The sequence below is a fragment of the Alnus glutinosa genome, chromosome 3 (genome assembly GCF_958979055.1).
Source record: "Alnus glutinosa chromosome 3, dhAlnGlut1.1, whole genome shotgun sequence".
In the NCBI taxonomy this organism is placed as follows: Eukaryota; Viridiplantae; Streptophyta; class Magnoliopsida; order Fagales; family Betulaceae; genus Alnus; species Alnus glutinosa.
In genome coordinates, this window is record NC_084888.1 from 4,303,245 (window position 1) to 4,327,633 (window position 24,389).

Consider the following 24,389-nt stretch of genomic DNA (forward strand, 5'->3'; position numbering starts at 1 on the left):
ATGCCGATTTTTTTGTAGTGTCCTTTTTCTTCTAATTTTTAAATTATTTTTAACTTCTATTCTAAAAGTAGTTTATTTTAGGGATAACTTCACAAAATAGTACCGAAGTATACACCGTTTTAAGATAAGGATGCTAAACTAGCAAACGTCTTAAACTGGGGTATCCAAATTTCTAAACGTCTCACTTAAGAGTACTCCATTATGATTTGCTATTAAATCCTAACAGAGTACCCAAAATACCCTCAATTTTTTTAGGAAAAAAAATGTTGGGATCTAGGTGTTGGTCAAAATTTAACGGAATTTACAAAAATGTCCATGCCTTGATCTTTAAAAAATTTTATAAATTTTTTTAAATAAATAAACACAGGGGTATTTTGAAAATTTTTACAAAATTTAATAGCAAATCTAATAGAGAACCCTTAAGTGAGACATTTGAAAACTTTAATACCCTAGTTTGAAACCTTTGCTAGTTCAATACCTTTATCTTAAAACGGCATATAATTTGATACCCTTTTATGAAGTTATCCATTTATTTTACGTCGAAAAAAAATCTCTATTTGATGACTTTTTCCTATACTTATGAATTTCATTGGATTCACAAAAAGTATACAGAAAATGCACTTCTTTTCTATATATATATATTAGTTATTTTTTTTATTTTTTTTTTGGCTTTTTATTGTTTGTGGTTATGTTCTTTTGTAAATTTGACAGTAAATTCAAGGAAATGATGGTGAGCGAGAGAGCTTACTACGTTGTTTTTAGCACGGAGTATTAACCATATTAATATTATTATTAAATTTCGAGAGAACAAAGTATTTTGTAGTTGATCTAGAGGAAGTGGTATTATGGTTAGGATATGATGGCCGGATTGTTTTGTTGGTTGGGTTTTGTTTATGTTGCTTAGTAAAGATATAGGGACATGCTAAGCATTCATCCTCTAAGTATCTCCTACATACCCATTTGCATACATTTTCTGTTTTTTGTTTTAATTTTTTGTTCTAATTTATATATTATTATTTTGTATTCAAATTGATGATTTTTTATTTTATATTTTTTTGAAAATTTTACACTCAATTCATGGAAATGAAGGTGACATAGAAGAGTTTCCTATGTAGTTATTTATTGAATAGCGACTTCTTCTTCTTCTTCTTCTTCTTCTTCTTTTGTTTTTGTTTTGTCTTTTTTTTTTTTTTTCTTGTAATGTACATTGTTTGTTACATATTTAATTGATGGACAACATTGGTTTTTAAGGTTTTATAAATGGATTATTTGATTTTTTTTTCTCATAATTTTTATTGAGATTTTGGTAGTCAATTAGTTAATTGAGTGAGGGGGAAGGAAATTTGTTACTGATAATCCCTTTAAGACCGTTCAAATAAATTACAATGAATAAAAATACCGCGCATAGCGCAGGATACAAGTTAAGCATTCCTAGCAGCTTCCTTTCCTTTTCCCTTCATTTTCCCTAAATGTAGGGTATAAAACTACTTTTTGCTTCCCTATCAAAAAACACCCCACAGCAGCTTCCCTTCATTTTTTCCTATATCATTAAAATATTATTTTGTTACTTTTACTTTAATTAAAAGTAAGAAAAGAAAGAGATAAAGTAAGAGAGAGATTATATTTTTAGAATAAACAATTGAATGGGAGGTGAATAGTGCTTCCCAATGCATTGGAAAGCACTGTTCACTTCATAGGGAACAGATAATTGTAGGGAAGCTGCTGTGGGATGATTTTTTTGACTTTCTTAAAATTTTCTCTAAAATTTAGGGAACAGATCCCTTGTAGGGAAGCTGCTAGTAATGTTCTTATGTCATTAATTGGCCAATGTCTATTGTCCCATCATTGCATATCAAAATTTAATAATTAGATTTGTTAACACAATGACCTCACGAGTCACGACAAACGTCCGGTAAAAGAGATTTGCAAAAAAAAAAACAAGTGACGGTAGAACTATATCTAATGTTTAAGTTATCAAAGGTAAGAACTAAGAAGGAGGGAATCAAATAACAAAATGCAGGTGAAAGCATCTAGAGTAGGCATATCTATAACAGAGATTTCTCCATTTTTATAGAGTTGTCATTTCCATCTCCAATTGGTGACTGGACTCAGTATAGTAAATGCAGAAGGTTAAAAACCAATACGAAAGGAAAGCGGTGTATTGTGCTTATACACATGATACTCAATGAATCCATGCTTCAGTTCAGGCTTTTATCGAGTCAAAACCACATACTCTCTGTGAGTTGATGAACCTTTGACTGAATCTAAAACTGTCTTTTCGTAGTTTGGTTGTATTAAAGTTCATAGGTCTAATTCACTCTCAAAAGACGCCTTAAGAGATGAGGGGACACCATAACTTATAAAGAGGCCAGGTGAATGTAAACTAACCAATGTGAGACATTTTTAGACACCCCTCGCGTGTAGCACTATTGGCCAAACATGTTAGGGGTGAAAAGGCGGTTACGGTTAGTGGTTATTGGCCAAAACCACTAACCGTAACCGCCTAGGCGGTTAGCTAAAATCGCCAACTGCTTAGGCGGTTGGCAGTTATGAAAAAACCGCCGGTTGACGGTTATAAACCGGCAACCGAAAACCAGTTTTATTTTTTTTTATTTTAGCCTTTTTCTGTTGGTGTCCTACCGCCTACGTCGATCGCCGATCATACAAAAACAACTAGTAGATTCACATCATCAACCACAAGGATTCAGATCTAAGACCTAGAATAACAAATCAAGGACTAGAATAACAAATCAAGGTACAAATATTCAAATCTAAGAAGCAATACGATCTCGATGACCTGGTGAAGGCGATCCAATCTCGACGAAGGTGACACGATCTCGGCGACACGATCGGACCATTGGTAAAGGCGGCACGATCTCGGACCATCGATGACGGCAACACGATCCCGACGACACAGAGAGACTGAGAGAGTGAGAGTCGAGAGAGAGGGGGAGGTGTGCGGCGCATTGGGAGTGAGAGAGAGATTTTGTTTACAATAGGAAGAATTAGGTTTTGTTTTAAAACCATATAAACTAAATAATAATAATAATAATAATAATAAAGGCGGTTAGCAGTTATAACCGCTAATCGCCTTTGTAGGGCGGTTAGCGGTTAACATTTTTACGGCGGTTTTAACGGTTTTGCGGTTATACGGTTAGCGGTTAGCGGACGGTTATTTCACCCCTAAAACACGTGGACAGAACGAGGGGAAAGTCTAATAATTGAAATGAACTGACTTCGATATCATGTTAAAGTTCATGGGCCCAATTTACTCTCAAAAGACGCCTTAAGAAATGAGGAGACATTATGACTTATAAAGAGGGCAGGTGAATGTAAAGTAATCAATGTAAGACACTTTAAGAGGTTGTAAGGGATGTCTTTTGTGCAAACTAAAGTGTCAAAATGACTTGATTTAACATATACATATGTGATCATTACATCCTTTTGAAAAGATGCTTCCATGTATTTTAAATTGCACGAATGAATATCGCACTTACGCAATTATAAAAGGTTAATTTGCTCCTTTCTTTTTTTCCCCCGGTTAATGCAAAGTATAAATTCCCCATTATACGTCAATAACACGTTTTTCAACAACCATTGACAAGCAAAAAAAAATGAAAAGAAAAGAAAAAACAAAAATTTAGGAAAGAGTTACCGATTAGCAGGATTGATTCGGGAAGAATATATTTTTGACTTAATTCTCCAGTCTCCACCGATTAGCTAGCCCTAGCTAGCTAGACATGTTTGTTTCTCATGTTTCTTGTTTATCTTATCAGCTAGCTATACTGTGTCAGCATGAGCTACGAATATTTGGATTATTCTTATAGATTTTGATTCCCAAAAGCAAAATTAAAAGATAGAGTTGAACCCAAAAAAAAAAAAAAAAATGGTTAAAATTATTAAACACTATAACTGACAAAATAAATAAGCAATTCAACCAAATTAATTGAATTATTATATTTTGAAATCGCTTGATGATAGTTTTTTTTCTTCTTCATAATTGATATATAGTCCTAATTATATGAACATTAGTCATACAATGCATGAACACAAAAACATGTGATGGGCAATACTTATCAGCATGGGTACGTCATTGATGTTTAATTTGTTATATATCAAATATATTGATCATGTTTGTTATGTTTAATTGGAAATTAAAGCAAAATTTAGGAAAAGTACTAGTCTAACAATTTATGGTGTGGGAAAGACTCAGAACGGCAAAGAAGGTTTTTCCATAACCAAAACTCAATTAAATTCTTTGTTTGCGTATTCAAGCATCCAATTCCTTTGGCATTATTGTGTCCCGTTGCATATTCAAGCCGAAAGGTGCACCTCGAGCTAGAGAGAGAGAGAGAACAAGAAATATATGTAATTGTTATATGATACGTACTGAGTTCTAATTTCTGCTTGATAAGTAAGCAACAACAGCCAATAACTAATAAACTGATTCATCCGGTGCTGAGAAGTATGTATGAAGTATGCATGTGGCTGATTCTGGGATCGCTAAAAGAAGATTTGACTTTAGTGATGACAAAAATTTGTTAATGAGTTTTAGCGATGACATGCCATTGCTAATAAGTCGTTGTCGATTGTTGATTTGTCAATAAAGGTTATCCATGACCCGCTAATTAGGGTTGAGCATTGGGCGGGGATGAGGATTTTTTGACCCCGCCCCGAAGAGGTGCGGGTTTCCCAAAGCGAAAAACCCCATGCACCCGCATGGGGCGGGTGGTGATGGGGCGGGGTTGCGGGGCAGGGATCTCCGCGGGTTATGCCTGTTTGAAAACTCTTGCCAGTTGCCACTTATCAATCTTCTTGGCAAGTAAAGAGGCAGCTCCAATACATGTAAGATTCTGCCCAAATGATTCAAAAAGCTTGGAATTTTTGCTTGTTGATCTTCAAGGTTGGTTTTCTCCACCAAGACTAGTTTTTCATCATCAACATAGGTTAGCAATGGTATGGAAATCTTGCTGATATTTTCGTGGCTATGCACAATCTCTTCATTTCCACAGAAGAAACGAGTGGCCCAGACAACACAAACATAAATCAAGTAGATAGAAGTAAAACAAATGGCACCCCATAAGTTGATTTTTCCATTTGCTATTATAAGGACAAGAGAAAAAAGAGAGAAAAGGAAGAACAAGACATCTCTAATAAAGCTAGGCTTACCGACTGAAATCTGGTGTGGGCTAATTAAGATACTTATAACTCTGACAACAATATTAGAAACAAAGAAGGCACCCCCCAAGACACTATTGAGGCCGACAACGCCATTGCCGGATCTTGTGAAAGAGACAATTAATTGAAGCAAAGACATCAGGAGCACCATTTCCCTCTTATGCGGGCTGCGGCGCTTAGGGAGTTAGAGAAGTTAAAAGTTAGGGTTAAGTTAGAACTTAGAAGGAAAGTAAAAAAAGTTGAAAGGGCTGCAGTGGGCCAGTGGCTGCTTTAGCCTGCTTAACGCTTTTTACATTTTTCTGCCTCTTTTCTCTTTTCTCTTTTCTTTTTTTTCCAAAACCTACGGGGAGGGGCAGGGACCCGAGAAATTTCAAGGTCCCCCCCTCCCCCTCGGCAACCTGCCCCGCACTGAGCGGGGGGCCCAAATAAGGCCCCGTGGCCCGCACCATGGGTGCGGGTTTTAGGCTTTGCGGGGCGGGGATTGCGGGGAGGTGTGGGTTCTGCGGAAATTTGCTCACTCCTACCGCTAATATATCATTAATTATCAGTGACAACAAAATGTCATTGTTGATAGCATTATAATACGTCGCCAAAAATGCCTCAAGTGAGGAGATTTGTTGTCGCTGATATCAGGTTATCGGCGATTGCATAACTTTATGTCGCTAATGATAAGCGTATCAATGAAGACAACTATGCACGAATTGATATGTCACTTTTATAATTAACAAGGGATTAATATATTGTCTTGAAGTGAAAGGAAAAGCTAATCGGGCTTTGTAACCCTAAGTCATTGGATCAAGGAAACCTTGATAATTAATTATATAAATTAATTTAATTAAATGCGTAGGGCTTCTTAATTATAATTTGTGAATTTCGTATTAAGTTTATGAGTCATATCAAAATTATCAACTTTAACTTCAAGCTCTAGCAGAAACCAACTTCTTATCATCGTACTCTTTCAAGTACTGCTTGTACAACAACTTTTTGCTAGTATTATAATGTTCAATGGATCTAAAGATTCTAAACTTCATCTCTAGCTCTGCAAGTTTCAAATTCCATGGGTTTTAAGGTATTTTTCTCTGCAGATAACTTGCCTTATGCAAAAACCCATATCGCATTTGTGTTGTTGAACTGTTCAAACTCTAATCCTTTTAGTGGGTGGAAAGCACTATGAAGCTTTCATGCGTTCTTTACTTTTAAATTCAGCCATCCAAATATCAGCATTTAGCATTATTTGTTCCGGCTGAGTTACGTGCTATGACAGTCACGTAACTCTCTGCATATATATATATAAAGAATATGAAAAATGCAACTAGTCTTGCAAATAACATGTACCTCCTTCCAGAGCTTTTGCAGAAAGCAAATTAACATGGTTCGCTTCCTTTCAATCAGCACTGTCCGACCCATGAGTCACAATGACTCAACTCGAAGGATCGAATTAACTACATGGGATCTCATAGTCCTTTCACTTCATCATATTCAAAGGGGTCTCCTTTTTCTCAAACCTACACTTTTACAAGAACGAGAGCTTAAAATAAACGTGATTGATCACCTAAAGTCCTCCCTCTCCCGCGCATTGGACAGTTTCTACCCGCTTGCTGGCCGCCTCGCCATGATCGAATACGACGATAAGACTACCTCTTTCTTCATTGACTGCAATAACCTTGGAGCCCAGTTCTTCCACGCAGCAGCAGATGGTGTCACCGTGGCTGACATCCTTGACTCAATCTATGTTCCCCAGATTGTGGATTCCTTCTTTCTCCTCAATCGTGTTCCTAACTTCGAAGGCATCTCCAAGCCATTGCTCTCAGTACAAGTAACCGAGCTTGTTGACGGTTTCTTCATCGGTTGCACTGTAAACCATTCGGTTGCCGATGGAACCTCCTTCTGGCATTTCTTTAACACTTGGTCTGAAATTTCTCGGGGCTCCGGTATCAAGTTGCAAGAGTTTCCCATTTTCGAACGCAGTCTTTTTGATGGAATCATCAACTTCCCGGTTCGCTTACCAAACCCCCACAAAGAGAACGCTGACGGGTTCGTTTCTCCACAGCTGAAACAGAGGTTTTTTCATTTTACCAAGGAAAAGATCGCATAAATTAAAACAGAGGCCAACGCCGAAATGGGAACCGACAAGATCTCATCTCTGCAAGCACTGATGGGTTATTTTTGGCGTTGCGTAACTCGCAGTCGGTGTCTGGACGCCGATCAAGAGGTTAAGTACCGGGTGGCCGTTGGCGCGAGGCAAAGAATGCATCCACCATTGCCAAAACACTACTTCGGGAATGCAGTCCAAGCAGGGATAGTCCTAAGCAGAGCAGGGGAGCTGGTAGAACACGGACACGGCTGGGCAGCTTGGCGTATAAACAACATGATTGCTTCAAAGACGCCGGAAGAAGTTAGGAAGTATTTGGGTGATTGGGCGAAAAATCCTTGGCGGCTGGGGAACTTTAGCAGCTCAAGTACTACAATATTGCTTACGGGAAGCTCACCGTGGTTCAACGTGTACGGTAATGACTTTGGTTGGGGAAGGCCCGTCGCGGTGAGAAGTGGTGCTGCGCAAAAGCTTGATGGGAAGTTGAATGTGTTACCTGGGAAGGAAGAGGGCAGCATTGATTTTGAAGCTTGCTTTCTGCCTCAGACGCTGGAAGCCATGGCAGAGGATGCAGACTTTGTGGAGGCTGTGGGCCGTGGCCACATGAACTAATTAAACTCTTCATTGTGTGTAAAAGCTGGTGGATTTTCGTAGTCCAAATGGTGGTGATCACATATATGATTAATTTTGGCTCCTGCATTTTTTTTTTAGTAATTCAGATTTAATTTTAAGTTTTCACACACTCACAAAAAAAAAATATAATAATAAATATAGACCCTTAAAAACATTACATAAAATTTTGTAATTTTTTTTTTTTTTTCTGAGACCTAAACTAATTAACACTAGATGCCTATTAATTTTTCGTCGGCCTCACTCCCGCTCACTTTACTCTCATGGGATGTTCTATCTTGGAGATTTTAAATTAATTTCCAGCCTCTTCAATCGAACCTGACATATAGTGCAAATTTTGGATCAATCGTAAGGACCAACAGCTGAGAACGAGGACCGTTCCGTTAGTCAAGGTTCTATGGCAGAACCATGGCGTACAAGAAGCTTTGTGGAAGCTTCAGCAGGATATGCAGGATCAATATCGATCCACATTTGTTCGAGTAACCAAGGTATGAACATGCTTTACAATAATGTTTAAATATATGTTTTTAAAGTTGAAAAACATGTTTTGGTTGTGAACACGTTGCGAGTTAGGTATAAATTTCAATAACAAAATTCTTATAAGGAGTGAGGGATGTAATGTCTAAAAAATTATTTAATAAATTTATTATGATTAAATAAAAATAAATTGGGTTAGTGTGGTTAATAATATAAAATGATTTTATTTTATTTTATGGGCTAGCTAGTATGGCTTATAAATGGTAGCCTAAGAAGTGAGAACAAAAGTGACCTTAATAGGCCCAAAGTGTAGGTTACATATTTAAGGCCTATCATTCTTTCTTCCTTACTTGTGCTAGAAGGACACTCTAATAAACACATATTCTCACCTTATCTTCTCACCATCCCTGGCCTGCATGTACACCACACATTCCTTCACCATCACTGACATGTGAGTCCCATTCAGAACAAGCCACTCGTCACTTTATCACAAAACACCATTTGGGTCTCTGCCTTTCCATCCTAACCAGGCCATGAGCTCTCTCTCTCTCTATCAACTCTCATCTCTTCTCCACATGAATCTTGGCTTGGCATGAGTATGGGTTGGATTTCATGTTGAAGACAAAGAACAAAGGTTCCAAGAGCTGAAACCATAGGTAATCTTCTCAACTCTTTCTCAACTTTCTTTTGCACGCCCCCTTTCACGTGAATCATGGTTTGAGCATTGATTTTGGCCTATATATTAATGTCACTTTTATTCCCACTTTTTGAGCTACCATTTATAAGCTATACTAGCCCAGAAAATAAAATAGAAAAAGTACTAATACTTATTTCTAACTATTATTCAATTGTCAATGTTCTAAAAAACTACCAATTGTCTTAATATTCCACCTTAAACTATCAAAAAAATGTTAATGTCCCCCTTAAGACCAACAAAAAGATAAAAATGACCATATTTTTTTTTTTGAATAAAACAAAAATGTCTTTATAAATTTGAAAAAAAAAAAAAACTCAAACTAAAAAAAAAAACAAAAACTTAAAAAAATTATTTTTTAAAAAACAATTTTTTTTTTTTTAAAAAAAAAAAATTGAAGAAAAAATTGAGGAGAATACGAAAAAATAGAAAATTATAAAACAAATTTTTTTTAAAAAAAAAACGAAAAAAAAAAAATTTGTTTTTGTATAAATTTTTGTTATTTTATATTTTTTTAATAATTTTTTTAGTTTTTATTTTATTTTAAGGGATAATTGCACCGTTGGTCCCTGTGGTATGCCATAATTATTTTTTACTCCCTATGGTTTAAAAAGTGCATAGGAGGTCCATGTGATATGCAATAATTACAAATCGATCCCTACAGTCAAATTCCGTTAAAAATTTTAACAGATTCCATCAAATGTCACGTCAGCGCCACGTGTCGTCATCTTATTGGCAACACGTTGCGTTGACATGTCCATCTTAATAAAATAATATAAATTTATTAAAAAATAAATAAAAATACTTATTTTTCTGAAAAAATTAAAATTAAAATTCAAAAAAAAAAAAAGACAAAAACAAAAACAAAAAAATGAAAAAGGTGGCAAGGGGGTGGCCGCGCGCCACCCCCAGAGGCGGCCGGGGGTGGCGCGTGGCCTGGGGGTGGCCCAACCACCCCTTGCCTGCCAGTTTTCTTTTTTCTTTTTTTTTGCTTCTTTTTTTTGTTTTGTTTTTTTTTTTTAAAAAAATAAATTTATTTATTAATAAATTTATATTTTTTATGAAGATGGACACATGTCGCCAATAAGATGGCGATACGTGGCGCTGACGTGTAGGGCTAACAGATTTCGTCAAAATGGTGGACGAAAAATCGACCCAGAGAGTAAAACGTAATTATTGCATATCACAGGGACCTCCCATGCACTTTTTAAACCATAGGGAGTGAAAAATAATTATGGCATACCACAAGGACCAACGGTGCAATTATCCCTTATTTTAATAATTTTATTAATGGTATTTTTGTCATTAGGAGGACATTGACATTTTTCGGTAGTTTAAGGAGGAACATAACATTGACACAATTGATAATTTTGGGGACATTGACAATGAGGTGGTAGTTTGAGGGAGTCATGTTTATTTTTCCCAAATAAAATAAAATCATCTTACATTATTAACCACACTAACCCAACTTATTTTTATTTAATCATAATAAACCTATTAAATAATTTATTGGACATTACAGAAGTGGTGGGCGGACCACCTTTAATTTGCTTTAGTTTTTTTTTTTCTTTTTCTTTTTCTTTTTTTTTTCTTTTTTTTTTTTGTATTTCATAAATTTTTAATTATGTAATCAAAATCTTATATCATTTTTGTACGTTAAGAGATTGACAAAAAATTTAACAAGATGATGATCTAATTAAAATTTTCAAAAATCTGTAATTGTTATATATTGAAAAATTAATAAAAACCAAAGCGGTTAATTTATAATTAAAAATCAAGTTGATAACTTCAATTATTTTTTTTGTTCCATTTTTAAGAAGCGAATTTAGAAAAATTTTGAATACTAGACGTACGTATATATATTTTCCAGTCCTTGGACCGGACAAATTGAACCCCATCTTCACCCACTAGTTTACCTACGTACTTTCCGATCTCCATCAACTTTTGCCCAAAAAGCCAAAAATATGTAATTGCCCATTATGCGGGACAACCCAACAGGGGCTACTAACATGTATTTGGATCTTTTATAATTAATTATTTAAATTTAAAAGAATTCGAACAAGTAATTATACTGTTTAATTATTTATCTGATCAAATAAAATTTTTCAAATTCAGATAAATAACAATAGAGTATCATGAGAATCCAAATTTGGTGCACGGTAACCATACCTTGATACCCTACGCCAAGAAAATCACGATATATATTAGTGTACGTACGTTGTTAAATGTTAATTAATTACCCAGGTCTGGTCTGCGTACGTAGCAGCGTAGAGATAGCAAAGATGACAAACGTTCGCTTCGTATCCACGAGTACCGTCCGGCCAGCGAGTACCAGCGAGTCAACCCCAAGGATTGAGCTAACTCCATGGGATCTTCAATTTCTCGTAGCTGATCACATCCAAAAGGGCATCCTCTTCCTCAAACCCACACCCTCACAAGAAGAAAAACTAAAACCCACTCTCATTGATCACCTAAAGACCTCTCTGTCCCGCACATTGGACATTTTCTATCCACTCGCCGGCCGCCTTGTCATGGTTGAAAACGACGATGAGACCGCCTCGTTCTTTGTTGACTGCAAAAACATTGGAGCCCAGTTTGTCCATGCAGTGGCAGATGGCGTCGCCGTGTCCGATATCCTTCAGCCCCTCTACGTTCCAGATGTTGTCAACTCCTTCTTTTTGATGAATAGGGTGTCGAACTACGAAGGTGTTTCCAAGCCATTGCTAGCAGTGCAAGTGACTGAGCTCGTTGACGGTATCTTCATCGGTTGCACTTTAAATCACAGCGTTGCGGATGGCACCTCCTTCTGGCGTTTCTTCAATACTTGGTCTGGGATCTCTAGGGGTTCTGATCCCACATCACTTGGTCTGGGTTCTCCAATCATCCAATCGAGTTTTCTTGATGGTATTATCGATCTCCCCATTCGATTTCCTTTCCAGCGCAAAGAAATTCAGGAGAGATCCATTGCTCCCCCTCTGAAAGAAAGAGTTTTTCATTTTTCGAAGGAGAAAATCCAACAACTTAAAGCAAAAGCAAATGCTGAAATGAGCACCGACAAGATATCGTCCCTTCAAGCGGTTCTGGCTTATCTTTGGCGTTCTGTGGTTCGCAGCCGCCGTCTCAATGCTGATGAAGAGGTTTGTTACTGCGTACTTATGGGAATGAGGCAAAGATTACAACCACCATTGCCGGAAGAGTATCTAGGAAACTCGATTCTAGTTGGGAACGTAACGGCCACTGCAGGCGATCTTCTTGAACACGGACTAGGCTGGGTGGCTTTGCAGATAAACAAGACGATTGCTTCTCAAAGAGCAGAAGTAATGAAGTATGTGGAGGATTGGATAAAAACCCCCAAGTTTGTAACATCCAGTGCCATGCTAATTAGTAATAAATTGGGCACAGGAAGCTCGCCGCGGTTCAATGTGTACGGTAATGACTTCGGTTGGGGAAGACCCCTTGCGGTCCGGAGTGGTGTTGGGAACAAGTTTGACGGGAAGTTAACAGTGTTTCCTGGGCCAGAAGAAGGAAGTATGGATTTTGAAGCTTGCCTCTCGCCTGAGACGTTGCTGGCTATGGCGGACGATGTAGAGTTCAACGAGGCATTGGTCTCATAAACTTCCTTGTGAACTTTCTTCCGCGTGGGCATGTTGGAAATGTAATTTGAAATACGTCCGTGCATGATGGGAAAGTATGTACCAGAGTTATCCCACTTGGATTTACTTTTCTGAGTTTCCTCAAATGTTTGATTTTAATTAATTTGAACTTCGATATATCTCTCTATTTATGCTTTTGTTTTCTGCGTAAGTTTCACTTTCGATCAGAATGCTTTCATATTTGGATTTTGGAACAATTGAGCAACTACCTATTTTGTCAAACTTATGACATCTATGACCTACGTACAGGGATCTTATTCTACATATATAGAAGAAATAATGCACGAAAGTGTAATGTGCTTCAGCAATATACCTGCATCCATAGAGAGAGAGGGGAGACAGCATTTCATTTATGGAAAATATATGCTCTCCTTTTCAAAACTTTTCCCCAAAAGTGATACCCAAATCATGTGTTAGTGTTACAAATTCTAGATACGAGAATGTGACACATTTTTCAAGATAGTAGGTTTCATCCATAATTGACGCATCATTTGGGAATAGGCTTTTGAGAACAAAAAAAAAAAAAAAAATTGCTACATATTTCTTTCATTATTCGATTTTGTATACAAAACTCTATTTATAAAAAAAAAAGTCTTTTTAAAACTTGCACGTCTCTTTTACTTTTACATTTACAGTAATAAATTTAATATATATACATATATACGAAGTATCTTATAACTCTTGAATCAAGCAGTCAATTTGGAGCTTAAAAACCCATGTAGCCCAACACTACCAAAAAAAAAAGCGCCAATTAACATTAGGTGTTTTTAGCGTCTTTTAAAAAAGCGACACTAATTATTATTGTTTTTTACAAAAAATTAAATATATATATATATATATGATAAATGTGCACCATAAATATCGTTTTTTACAAGCGGTGATAATTAAAAACAATATTTATTGGCAGGCAAAGGAAGGCGTGACATAGTTTGGGATGGCTAAAACTATTTGTTTTAATGAGAACCGTTATTGATGCTTGTAACAGCGTTTTTACTGTATTAGAATCCTCTGAAATTATCTGCTTGGATTTGAGAGAATTTGGGTAAGTGATTGTGAAATACTATTTATGAGACCTACCTGATTAGATAAGTGGTTGGACAACTCAAATTTTATTTGGTTAAGTGGATCTCATAAGTGGTCTCTCCCAATCACCTACTCGAATTCTCTCAAATTCGAACAAATAATTTGAGGGATCTCATCATTTTTTTTCTCTCCACCATCATATTCTATCTTAAAATAACACCGGCCTTTTTAATTAGAAGCATGCTTTGATATGGGAAGCTTCGAATACCATTAAATTGGCCATCTGTGCTTGTGCAGAGGCAACCCACTGCAGATCCAAGTTCACAACTCGGGCACGACTGAAAATATGGTACAAGTCCATGGGGCAGGGGGATTGCTTTTTAGCTGGGCGCGCAGCCTTACTTGAACCACTTCAGAGACGACCAACTTTGAAATTTCCCACAATGTTCAAGAATGTGCTGGACTGCCCCTATAACCGATGACAATAGAAATTGAGTTATATAAAATGTGGTGATTGTTCATTTTTTGAAATATTGAAAACTTGTGCATATTGTAATTCTTAGACCCATCATTGCATATCAAATTTTAATAATTAGGTTTGTTAACACAATGACCTCACAAGTCACGGCAAACGTCTGGTAAGAGAGACTTGCAAAAAAGAACAAACGATGGGATCGGAGAACTATACATATAATGTTTAAGTTAACAAATGTGAGAAGGAGGGAATCAAATAACAAAATGCAGTGAAAGCATCAAGAGTGGGCATACCTATAATAGGGATTTCTCCATTTTTATAGAGTTATCATTTCCATCTCCAATTGGTAATTGGTCTCGGTACGGTAAATGCGGAAGGTAAAATACCAATATGAAAGGAATTCGATGTGTTGTGTTTATACGGTACTCAATGAGTTGATTTGAGCTTTTATTGAGTCAAAACTACATACTTTCTTTGAGCCGACAAACCTTTGACTGAACCTAATAAATTTTTCAATAACCAAGTAAGATTGTTTTTTGGTACTTTGGTTGCAAGGGTTGTCTTTTGTGCAAACCAAGTATGAAAATGACTTGATCTAACATATACACATGTGATCTTTACATCCTTTTGAAAAAGAAGCTTCCATGTATTTTAAATTGCACTAATGAATAGCGCACTTACGCAATTACAAAAGGTTAATTTGCTAGTAATTATAAAATATAAAATACTAAAAAAAACAGAATGATAAGCCTAAGAAATAAATGATTATAAGTGAGGAAAAATAAATACAGAATGAAAGTGGGTAATGCTTTAGTTTAAAATAAAGCATTAAAAAAAGAAAAAAACCTCATTCTCAAAGCACTTACATTCCTGTTATGTTCTAAGAAAAGAAGATGAAAAAATAGAAAGAAAGAAAAACCTGATCATAGTTTTTATATAATAAATGGGGATACTAAACAAGGGTTTCCATTAATGTACAAAATCCAAGGAAGAGGGAATATGGTACAGTATATAATTCAAAAATAGAGCACCACCGCTCCTTTTTCCCCCCAAAATTATTGACTACTCAAAACGACAGAGACCCACCCTTTAAAACGCGCTTCACGACCCATCTAGAAAGGGGGATTATTCTAAACCAAATTACTAGATTTAAAAAATCCCTAAACTAAAACGGCCAAAAGTCCCAAATTGAGAGGCGTGGTTAGGGTTTTCATTCAAGCCCCGACCCGCCAAATCCCATCCCACAAAACCAACCCCACCGTGCCGCACGCTTCCTCCGATAATCTCCGGCATTGTCAGTCTCTGCATGAGCCCGATCCAGATCCGAATCTCCATTACCGAATCGGGTCCGGATAGGCTTCGCCAATGGCGTCCAAGGGCTCTGATAACAAATCGGACCCTACGAAAGACTCTTCGGTATTCGCTTTCTGTCTCATATTCTCTTGAAAATCCATGAAAAACTTGAATTTTAGCTCAGCGTCACACATACCAATTTCTGCGTTTATTTTAATAATTGCTTTGGGTTTTTTCTTTTTTTGTTCTCCGCAATTTAATATTAAATTTAAATATGATTTTTATTGACAAGTTAGCTGCATTGTGTAGTAGATGGCTTTCAGTGAATTTTAGGGCAAACTATGTTGATTTAGGTCAAATTATTGGCTCTTTAACCTTCGGGAATGGAGCTCGTTAATCTTCGAGAACTGAGTAATTAATTTTTTTTACAATTAACTTCTTGTTGCTGAGTGTTCAGACGTTAAATTTCCAAATAATTATCTATTAACTAGTGTCTGGTGTACAATACACGAGGTTTAGGTTGTGAGCTCAAGTTTCTATGTATTATTGTTGTCATTGTTGTTGTTGTTATTATTATGGTAAAATATCGTGTACAATACACAGGTTTTCTTATTTTGAAGACTGCATATTGCAACGAGTTTGCTCAAATATGGAAGGCACTTATCTGATTTGAATACGATTTTGAATAGTCTGTTTACAGCATGAAATTAGCCTTGTTGTATATTGTAAGTAGGTTAGACTCCTGTTGATTGTTTGCAGGAGATGAGGCCACAAGAAACAAGTGCAAATGATAAGGATATTTTATCAGTTATTGATTCTGTAAAGAAGCAAGTTGCTGCCGACCGGTCTGTTTCCATAAAGGTGCATTTTATTGTACCTTAGATGATATTTGGTCTTGTCATCTTGTAGCACTGTTTTGAGATTGTCCTCGTTAATCTTTCTTTTCTTTTCTTTTTCTTTTTTTTTTTTCTTTTTTTTTTTCCAGAAAAGAATGGAAGATAATGGGCAGAAATTGCTTGTTGTGTCAAACCATCTGTATAAATTGTCTACAGAAGGAAGGACCAGTAGGACTAATGATAGTGATAGAAGTATAGATCTGCTGACAAAGAGGCAGAAAGATGCACTTGATATGCATAACGGTGTTGATGCAAGTAATGGGGATAGAGATAGCAGTAGCTCCCAAGAGGATGCCCATGCTTCTACAGCAGTTCTTCTAGGATCTAATGTTCCAGTCAAGAATGCTGTTCGTCCTATTAAGCTCTCAGAAGTAAAAAGATTACCTCCTTATACTACATGGATTTTTTTGGACAGGTGTGTTGAAATTTTCTTTTATTTTTTCTAAATACTTGCTTAGCCCATGTGGGCTTATTCCTTTTATTGTCTAGACAATATATTAATCATATTTTTGTTTAAATGTGTTTCAAAACCTGCATCGTGTTATTTACCAGTTTTCTTCTGCACAAAGTGCTAATCACTGGTAGTTTGTGGGTTCTGATTTTCTGGATTTAAAAATACTTTGGTGCTGTCTTTACCCAATTAATGATATATAAACCCCCTCTTTTTTAAGATTGGTAAGTTACACAAGCACCCAGTAGGTTTTGAATATATAAAACATGTGGAATAGTTTATCACTGATGTGATATTCATTTGTCCATTTCTAATAACACCTAATTTTTATCTCTCTCAAGATTTTAGTGATGGGTAATTCTGGTGCAGAAATCAAAGAATGACAGAGGATCAGTCTGTGGTTGGCCGACGCAGAATCTATTATGATCAAAATGGTGGTGAAGCACTAATTTGCAGTGACAGTGAGGAGGAATTAATTGATGATGAAGAGGAGAAGAGAAGTTTTGTGGAATGTGAAGATTATATACTTCGGTTGGTATAACCAAATTAACTAATGCGGTTGATAAGTCTTATATTGGTCTTCTTTTTGCTTCTTTATTTTTGTTAAATTAATCTTGTTTCTGCAATATGTTGCCTGTGGGTTCTCGATTGCTTTTCAACCTTTATGTCAAATGAATTGCCATTGACCATGATTTTTGTCATAGAAAAGAAAATGTAATTGCAATAGGTAGTGCGGTGATTATGTCTGTTAAACCTCTCGAATAATGCTTAATGGCCATGTTCTACTAATATTGTGCTGTTCTTTTTTTGTTGTTGTTGCCTCTCTCTCTCTCTCTCTCTCTCTTTCTCTCTCTCTCTCTCTCTCTCTCTCTCTCTCTCTCTCACACACACACACACACACACACCAACTTTTAGTTTATTCTGTTAGAGACTAATTTGATAGCAGATGATAATAATGAAACCTCAGCAACTACATTTGAATATACTAGGGGTTGGTTAATATGTGACAAATTAGATCAACAGATAAAGAAAGAGGACACAAGAAAAAAGACTTTGTCCTATCATTTATGTGCCTATTTTGCACCCGTCATTATCAAGAAATTTTTACAATGATTTGTAATGTATTCTTGTTTCATCATCACACTTGCAGCAACTTCTGGATGGTTTAGTTTTTATTAGGTTTATTTTAGGTACATATCTCAACCTCTGGTTTCATCATTATTGTTAAGTATTTTAACCAAACATGATCACCTAAACAAGGCCTTTTTTCAATTGCTTGGATTCAGTTCAAGAATTATCTCCCCTTTTTTCTGATTAATCTCCAGCACGTCTTTATTGCATGTGATTGAAGCTACTCAGGCGGTTTTCTGATCTACCTCTCTGTTGGTTTTAAATGTGAACTTATCACAAGCATCCATGTCCATTTCACTTTTTCTGGTTTTCTCATTCTTTCATGATGTTTGCATATTATTTGCTTTTTATATGCAGTTGTATTCTGGCTGATAAAGAAGGAATTTTTCTCAAGTTTGTGTTGATATGGGAAGTATATTGTGTGGATTACTGCCCTTCAATGTTCGACAGTCTTCTATTTATCCCTTTATGTACAACCTTGTTGAGTTGAAATAACTTTTTTATTCTGCTCTCAGTTATTAATTTTGCCAATATTTTCTTATCAGATGGAATTTTCAACTTTAATTTATGTGGTTTTTCAAAAAAAGAAAATTATACTGCATGTGATATAAGACTTATTGGTCTTGTGGTGTTCTTTCATTGTGTTGCTAGCATGACTGCCAAAGAAGTTGGTTTATCTGATGAAGTGCTGGAATCACTGGCACAGTGTTTTGCTCGAAGCCCTTGTGAAGTCAAGGTTTGGATTTTAGTTTGTTGCTTTTTATTCACAGGGGATAATTTTGTCTCTTCTCCGTGCTTCTATCCTATTTTTTATCTGATTAAAACTGGTCATAGTGTAAGCTTTGGTCCAGCCGTTTCCCATTTGGTTTGTGCTGGCTTTACAGAGATATGAAACACGATCAAACATCTTATACAGGCAAGATACGAAATTCTTATTAAGGAAGAGAAGGCTGTGGGTGGTTCTAAGAACGGGGATAATGAAGATATTTTGCAAAATGGGAATTCTTTTCTTGACAAAGATCTTGACGCAGCTCTTGATTCATTTGACAACCTGTTTTGCCGTCGATGTCTTGTAAGCACAGTTCTCGTGCTCTCCATTCATTTCTGTGCTGTTTTGTTCTGTTATCATTTAGATAATTCTGTTGAAATTTGTTTCCCTTTTCTTTTTCCTTTGGTAGGTTTTTGATTGCAGATTACATGGATGCTCTCAGGATCTTGTCTTTCCTGTAAGTTTATTCGTCTAATTCAATTCTTAAACAGGTGTCTGAATATATTGCTGAACTCTTACATTTTTGGTTAATACAAAATATTTTCAGGCTGAGAAACAACCTTCATGGTGCCCTGCAGATGAGGAAAATATACCATGTGGCCCACATTGCTATCGATCTGTATGTGTTTCGTGTATTACTGTGGTGATTTGTGTATCTGGGAACATCTGTTGAGAATTGGCAAACAAACTATTTTCGTTGCTAAATATTGACTCATGTCAGGTACTGAAGTCGCAAAGAACTGCTAGAGTGAGCTCTTCCATGAATGGTGATCTTGAAGAAAAAAATGTCCCTTCATCTGGTTGTACTGGGGCTCAGATATTATCTAGAAAGAAGTCTTCTGGTCCATCTGCTAGAAAGAGGGCCAAGTCCTGCCAAAGTGAAAGTGCTTCATCAAATGCAAAGAATATCTCAGAAAGCAGTGACTCAGAGAACGGACCGGGGCAGGACACAACTTCTACCCACCACTCATCACCTCCCAAAACTAAGCTTGTAGGAAAATGTGGAATTAGTAAGAGGAACAGCAAGCGAGTTGCCGAGCGTGTTTTAGTTTGCATGCAGAAGAGGCAGAAGAAAATGTTAGCTTCTGATGATTGTGATTCCTTTGTGAGTGGAGGTCTTTGTCCTGGTGATATGAAACCTAAATCTAATTCATTGAAAGAAAATGAAGATACTAGTTCTTCTTCACATAAGAATGTGAAATCTCCTACTAGTGGAAGGTCTAGAAGGAAGGATTCATCAAATCAGGATGGTCACAAATTTGTGCAGAGTGATGTTCTTGATGGTTCATCAAATGATATAAATACTGATCCACCTGCCACTAGTAGTGATGACAACTTGAGGAAAGAAGAGTTTGTAGATGAAAATGTATACAAACAAGAACTGGGTGATAATAAACCTTGGAAAGCCATTGAAAATGGCCTTTTTGAGAAAGGTGTTGAAATTTTTGGCAGGAACAGGTCAGTGGATATCACTGTATTTGATTGAATGTTTTACTTTGCCGGTTGTATGTTGTATAGTTATTGGCACGACGGGTGCACAGGATTTAAATATGTGATATAATTGATCTGAACACATATTTGAAAATCTGCTGAACTTTCTAGGAATTGGATAAATTATTGAGGTGTTCTGGTTTTGGTTCAAAGCATGACATTAGCAGTTTCTACTAATAAAAATCATTATCATTGACTTTAATGGTATCTGAAAATCAAAGATATGTTTTTTCCTGTCTCTGTTCTCGCAGAAATTTACTCTGGTTGCTTTTGCACATTGTTACCATGAGATTTCTCCTTCCTGACTGCTCATTAATGTTTGCTCTTGATGTGTCATGACAGCTGTTTAATTGCAAGGAACCTTTTAAATGGTATGAAGACATGTTGGGAGGTTTTTCAATACATGAATTGCTCTGAGAGTAAGCTGTCTTGCCAAGTTGGTGATGGTGCAAACTCTCTTGTTGAAGGCTATTCTAAGGTTGACTTAAATGGAACTGTGCTTTATTGTGCTTGTCCATATCTTGCTTAGGACCCTACCTGCCCTAACAAGTGAATATATTTTTGTCATGGGGAAATAAACTTTAGGGTAATAATGAAGTGCGAAGAAGATCAAGATTTTTGCGTAGGAGGGGTAGGGTTCGCCGCTTGAAGTATACCTGGAAGTCTGCTGCTTACCATTCAATTAGGAAGCGGATTACAGAGAGGAAAGATCAGCCATGTCGGCAGTACAACCCATGTGGCTGCCAAACAGCTTGTGGAAAGCAGTGTGCTTGTCTTCAAAATGGGACCTGCTGTGAAAAGTACTGTGGGTGAGTTTTTATATCTTGCTGTGAGGATTACAGAAATCAAGTATGGTGCCTTTTGTATTTTCATGTCTTTCTCCTCTCCCTTTGTCAAGTTTCTAAACTTTAGAGGTTTCTCTTCCTGAGCTAATTGGTCACTTGATTAGCAATTACAGGTTTCATTAATTTAGATGTATTTTTTTTTGTGTTGATGATATTGATAATGAAGGGATGCTTCCAACTGATATATTCTTTCTAATGAAAACTAGATGTCCAAAGAGTTGCAAGAACCGATTTAGAGGGTGCCATTGTGCTAAAAGTCAATGTCGAAGTAGGCAATGTCCATGCTTTGCTGCGGACAGAGAATGCGACCCGGATGTTTGTAGGAATTGTTGGGTCAGGTGAGTTTATTACTGTTTTCATTTTTTGTTTCACCACTTTCTACCATTCTTTGGGCAAGAAAACTAAAGCGCTAGCGCGCAACAGCTTTCGCGCTAGTGTGCTCGGCCGTTGCTTGTTAGTCAAAGACTTATCTCACCTTTCAATTCAATACATGTTACTGAGACTGACCAGGCAAATTTACATGCTCTCATATGACACGACAACTGTAAAAATCAGATCACCATTGCTAACTAGTGAAAATAATTCAATAGGTAAATTGTTTGTAACGTCTTGGTGGTTGCCTTGTAAATACAAGTACAATTTGCTTCATCCCAAAAAAAGAAAAAAAAAGAAAAGAAAAAGAAGAAGAAAAGGAAATAGAAGAAAAGAAAGGAAAAAAAAAGAGAGTACAGTTTGCCTTGATCAACGGCATCAGCTAGTACTAACCAAATGAAGGATTTGGAATTTGGCAAAGTTAGTTCAGCTTGTTAAAAGCAGGCATTTGTCTCTTTAGGATATAAAATGTAATGGGGTTTAAAAATTATTATTATTATTATTTTGTATGTAAATCAATCTCAATAGAAAGCGTAGAGGGGCGCAATCCCAGTATACAGGAAGTATACAAGAGAGACTCCCAATTAGGGAGAAAAAGAAGAATGCAAGTCCAGAAGTTCAATAAAACTAAAAAAACGAGAACTATTGTATGACGCCATCCAAGCATAAAGAGATTTGACATATCAGCTTTTAACTCTAACACAATCTCTCACAATCTTCAAAATTCCTCGGGTTTTGCTCTTTTCAAATGCACCACATTTAATTTAATTTTTGCTTCTAAAATGGTAGTAATTTGTGAAAAATTGTAAACAAGGCTGAAAACCATAATCAGGGCTCACTACATGTCATGGTTCTTAAGTCTGTCCCTCCGGGTGTGTGTAACTTACCAATAAAAAAAAAATGGTTCTTAAGTATTTTGTTGTCAGTTTTTCTTTTTGAAAAACCAGTTGATTTCAAGATTTTAGTTTAGTAGAGTTCACTTGCTAAATATAATCATGATGGTAATTTTTCTTTTCTTATACAACTTTTGACTTTTTGAATCGTTAAAATTGGCTTTGCAGTTGTGGAGATGGTACTTTTGGGGTTCCTAGCCAAAGAGGTGATAATTATGAATGTAGAAATATGAAGCTTCTTCTCAAACAGCAACAGAGGGTAATTATATATGACTGTTCGTGATTTGTTTCTTCCTTTTCTAATTTATTTGATGCAACTGGTTATGTGAAGCTTTTCTTTTGATAATTCTACTAGTTGTAGGGAGGAATATCAAAGTGGGGTGAAGTCTCTTTGATTTGCATATATGTATCTTATCTTATAAGTACCAATCAGTCCATATTATTTTACGATTACCAACCAATCTTGTCGTACGAGTACCAATGAGTCCAATTTATCTTATTCCTGTGTGCCCTTAAGTCGCTCTCCTTGAAGGGCCCTGTAAGAGAGGAGTTGCAAGTTTTTATTAGACCCATTGAGGGGCTAGTTGATGTTTGGGTTATATTGATACCTACAACTTAGTTTAAAGGTCTGTTGCAGCCATAGTTAACTTTTGCAGCATCACGCTATTTTTTATTTTTTTATTTTTATCTATGTTGAAAGTGATATTGTATTCCTTCTGTGTATGTGCTTTGGTTAATACTGGTCATGGCATTTTGTATTTTGCTGGTGTCTCCTTGCTGTCTAAGGTTATTTATTTTTGTTGTATCTTCGTAATGACAGTAGCTGAATTTTTCTATGTGTGCAGGTTTTACTTGGTAGATCTGATGTATCTGGCTGGGGGGCGTTCTTAAAGGTAACTTATCAACCTGATGTTTTTATGTGCTTCATTTTCTTCTTCCTCACCATTTTTAGCAACCCTCCAGAATAGTGTGGGCAAGCATGAATACCTTGGTGAATACACTGGGGAGCTAATTTCGCATCGGGAAGCGGATAAGCGTGGAAAGATTTATGACCGTGAAAATTCATCATTTCTCTTCAATCTGAATGATCAGGCATGCTTGATACCACCTTCGGATTTTGTATCAAGATTGAATCTCTTTTTCAGTTCATGTTCCAACCTGAATATAATTTGAAACTTTCTGCAGTTTGTTCTTGATGCGTACCGGAAGGGTGACAAATTGAAGTTTGCCAACCATGCTCCAGATCCAAATTGTTATGCAAAGGTACCATTTTGGCTGCCATTGGTTGTGGTTGCCCTGTTATCTGATTCTGCACAATTTTGGGCCTTTGAACTGTGTGGTTAGAAACTTTGGGCATTACACAAGTAGGGTGTTCTCCAATTTCTAATTTAAGTTTTTAACCGAAATTCTGAGGCAGGTTATTATGGTTGCTGGGGATCACAGAGTGGGCATATTTGCCAAGGAACGAATTTGTGCTGGAGAGGAACTTTTCTATGACTATCGTTATGAGCCAGACAGAGCACCTGCTTGGGCTCGAAAGCCCGAGGCATCTGGATCAAAAAAAGAGGACGGTGCTCCTTCAAGTGGTCGTGCTAAGAAGCTTGCTTAATCCGAGGATTTATTTAAGTCTCATTCAAATTTTTCGTCATTCTTTTACAGGAAGAGGCATCATTCTCATTGACCATAGAGGAAAGAAGTATTCTTGATCATTTTGTTTTGGGAGAGGTCATTGCCATCTCCATAGAGAACTTGAATATCACCTAACAATTCCTGTTTATTTCAGAGCTGATTGTACTCCAAAAAAAAAAAAAAAAATTAATATACTAGGAGCTTAGTGATTCGACAGTATGATTTCACATCAAATCAAAATTTTATGTAAAGGGACAATTGGGCCGATCGAATCCCCTGAACAGCCTTTTCAAAATGTATTATTTTTCAAGTGAAATCTGACGCCACTTGATGAATCGAGGGGTTGATTTTGGAGTAATCAGGTACGCAACTAATCCTTTTAGTATATTAATATTCC

At 36.4% G+C, this 24,389-nt stretch overlaps 2 protein-coding genes and 1 pseudogene across 2 annotated transcripts; all 3 read left to right on the forward strand.

The window, feature by feature from the left end:
* The first annotated feature begins 6,547 nt into the window (after positions 1–6,547).
* On the forward strand, positions 6,548–7,904 carry LOC133864835 (uncharacterized acetyltransferase At3g50280-like; annotated as a pseudogene).
* An 893-nt stretch (positions 7,905–8,797) lies between these two features.
* LOC133862294 (uncharacterized acetyltransferase At3g50280-like) lies at positions 8,798–12,861 on the forward strand. The gene is made up of 2 exons (XM_062298066.1): positions 8,798–9,033; positions 11,316–12,861. Exon 2 carries the CDS (start codon positions 11,354–11,356, stop codon positions 12,683–12,685), a length of 1,332 nt encoding a protein of 443 aa, XP_062154050.1. The 5' UTR covers positions 8,798–9,033; positions 11,316–11,353; the 3' UTR covers positions 12,686–12,861.
* Positions 12,862–15,356: 2,495 nt separating this feature from the next.
* LOC133864485 (histone-lysine N-methyltransferase CLF) lies at positions 15,357–24,327 on the forward strand. The gene is made up of 17 exons (XM_062300832.1): positions 15,357–15,638; positions 16,275–16,376; positions 16,501–16,826; positions 17,232–17,393; positions 18,645–18,729; positions 18,910–19,065; positions 19,172–19,219; positions 19,310–19,381; positions 19,484–20,220; positions 20,596–20,731; positions 20,839–21,062; positions 21,305–21,436; positions 22,532–22,622; positions 23,209–23,256; positions 23,327–23,455; positions 23,549–23,626; positions 23,781–24,327. The coding sequence occupies exons 1-17, from the start codon at positions 15,588–15,590 to the stop codon at positions 23,970–23,972; spliced, it is 2,769 nt and encodes a 922-aa protein (XP_062156816.1). The 5' UTR covers positions 15,357–15,587; the 3' UTR covers positions 23,973–24,327.
* The last annotated feature ends 62 nt before the right edge of the window (positions 24,328–24,389 follow it).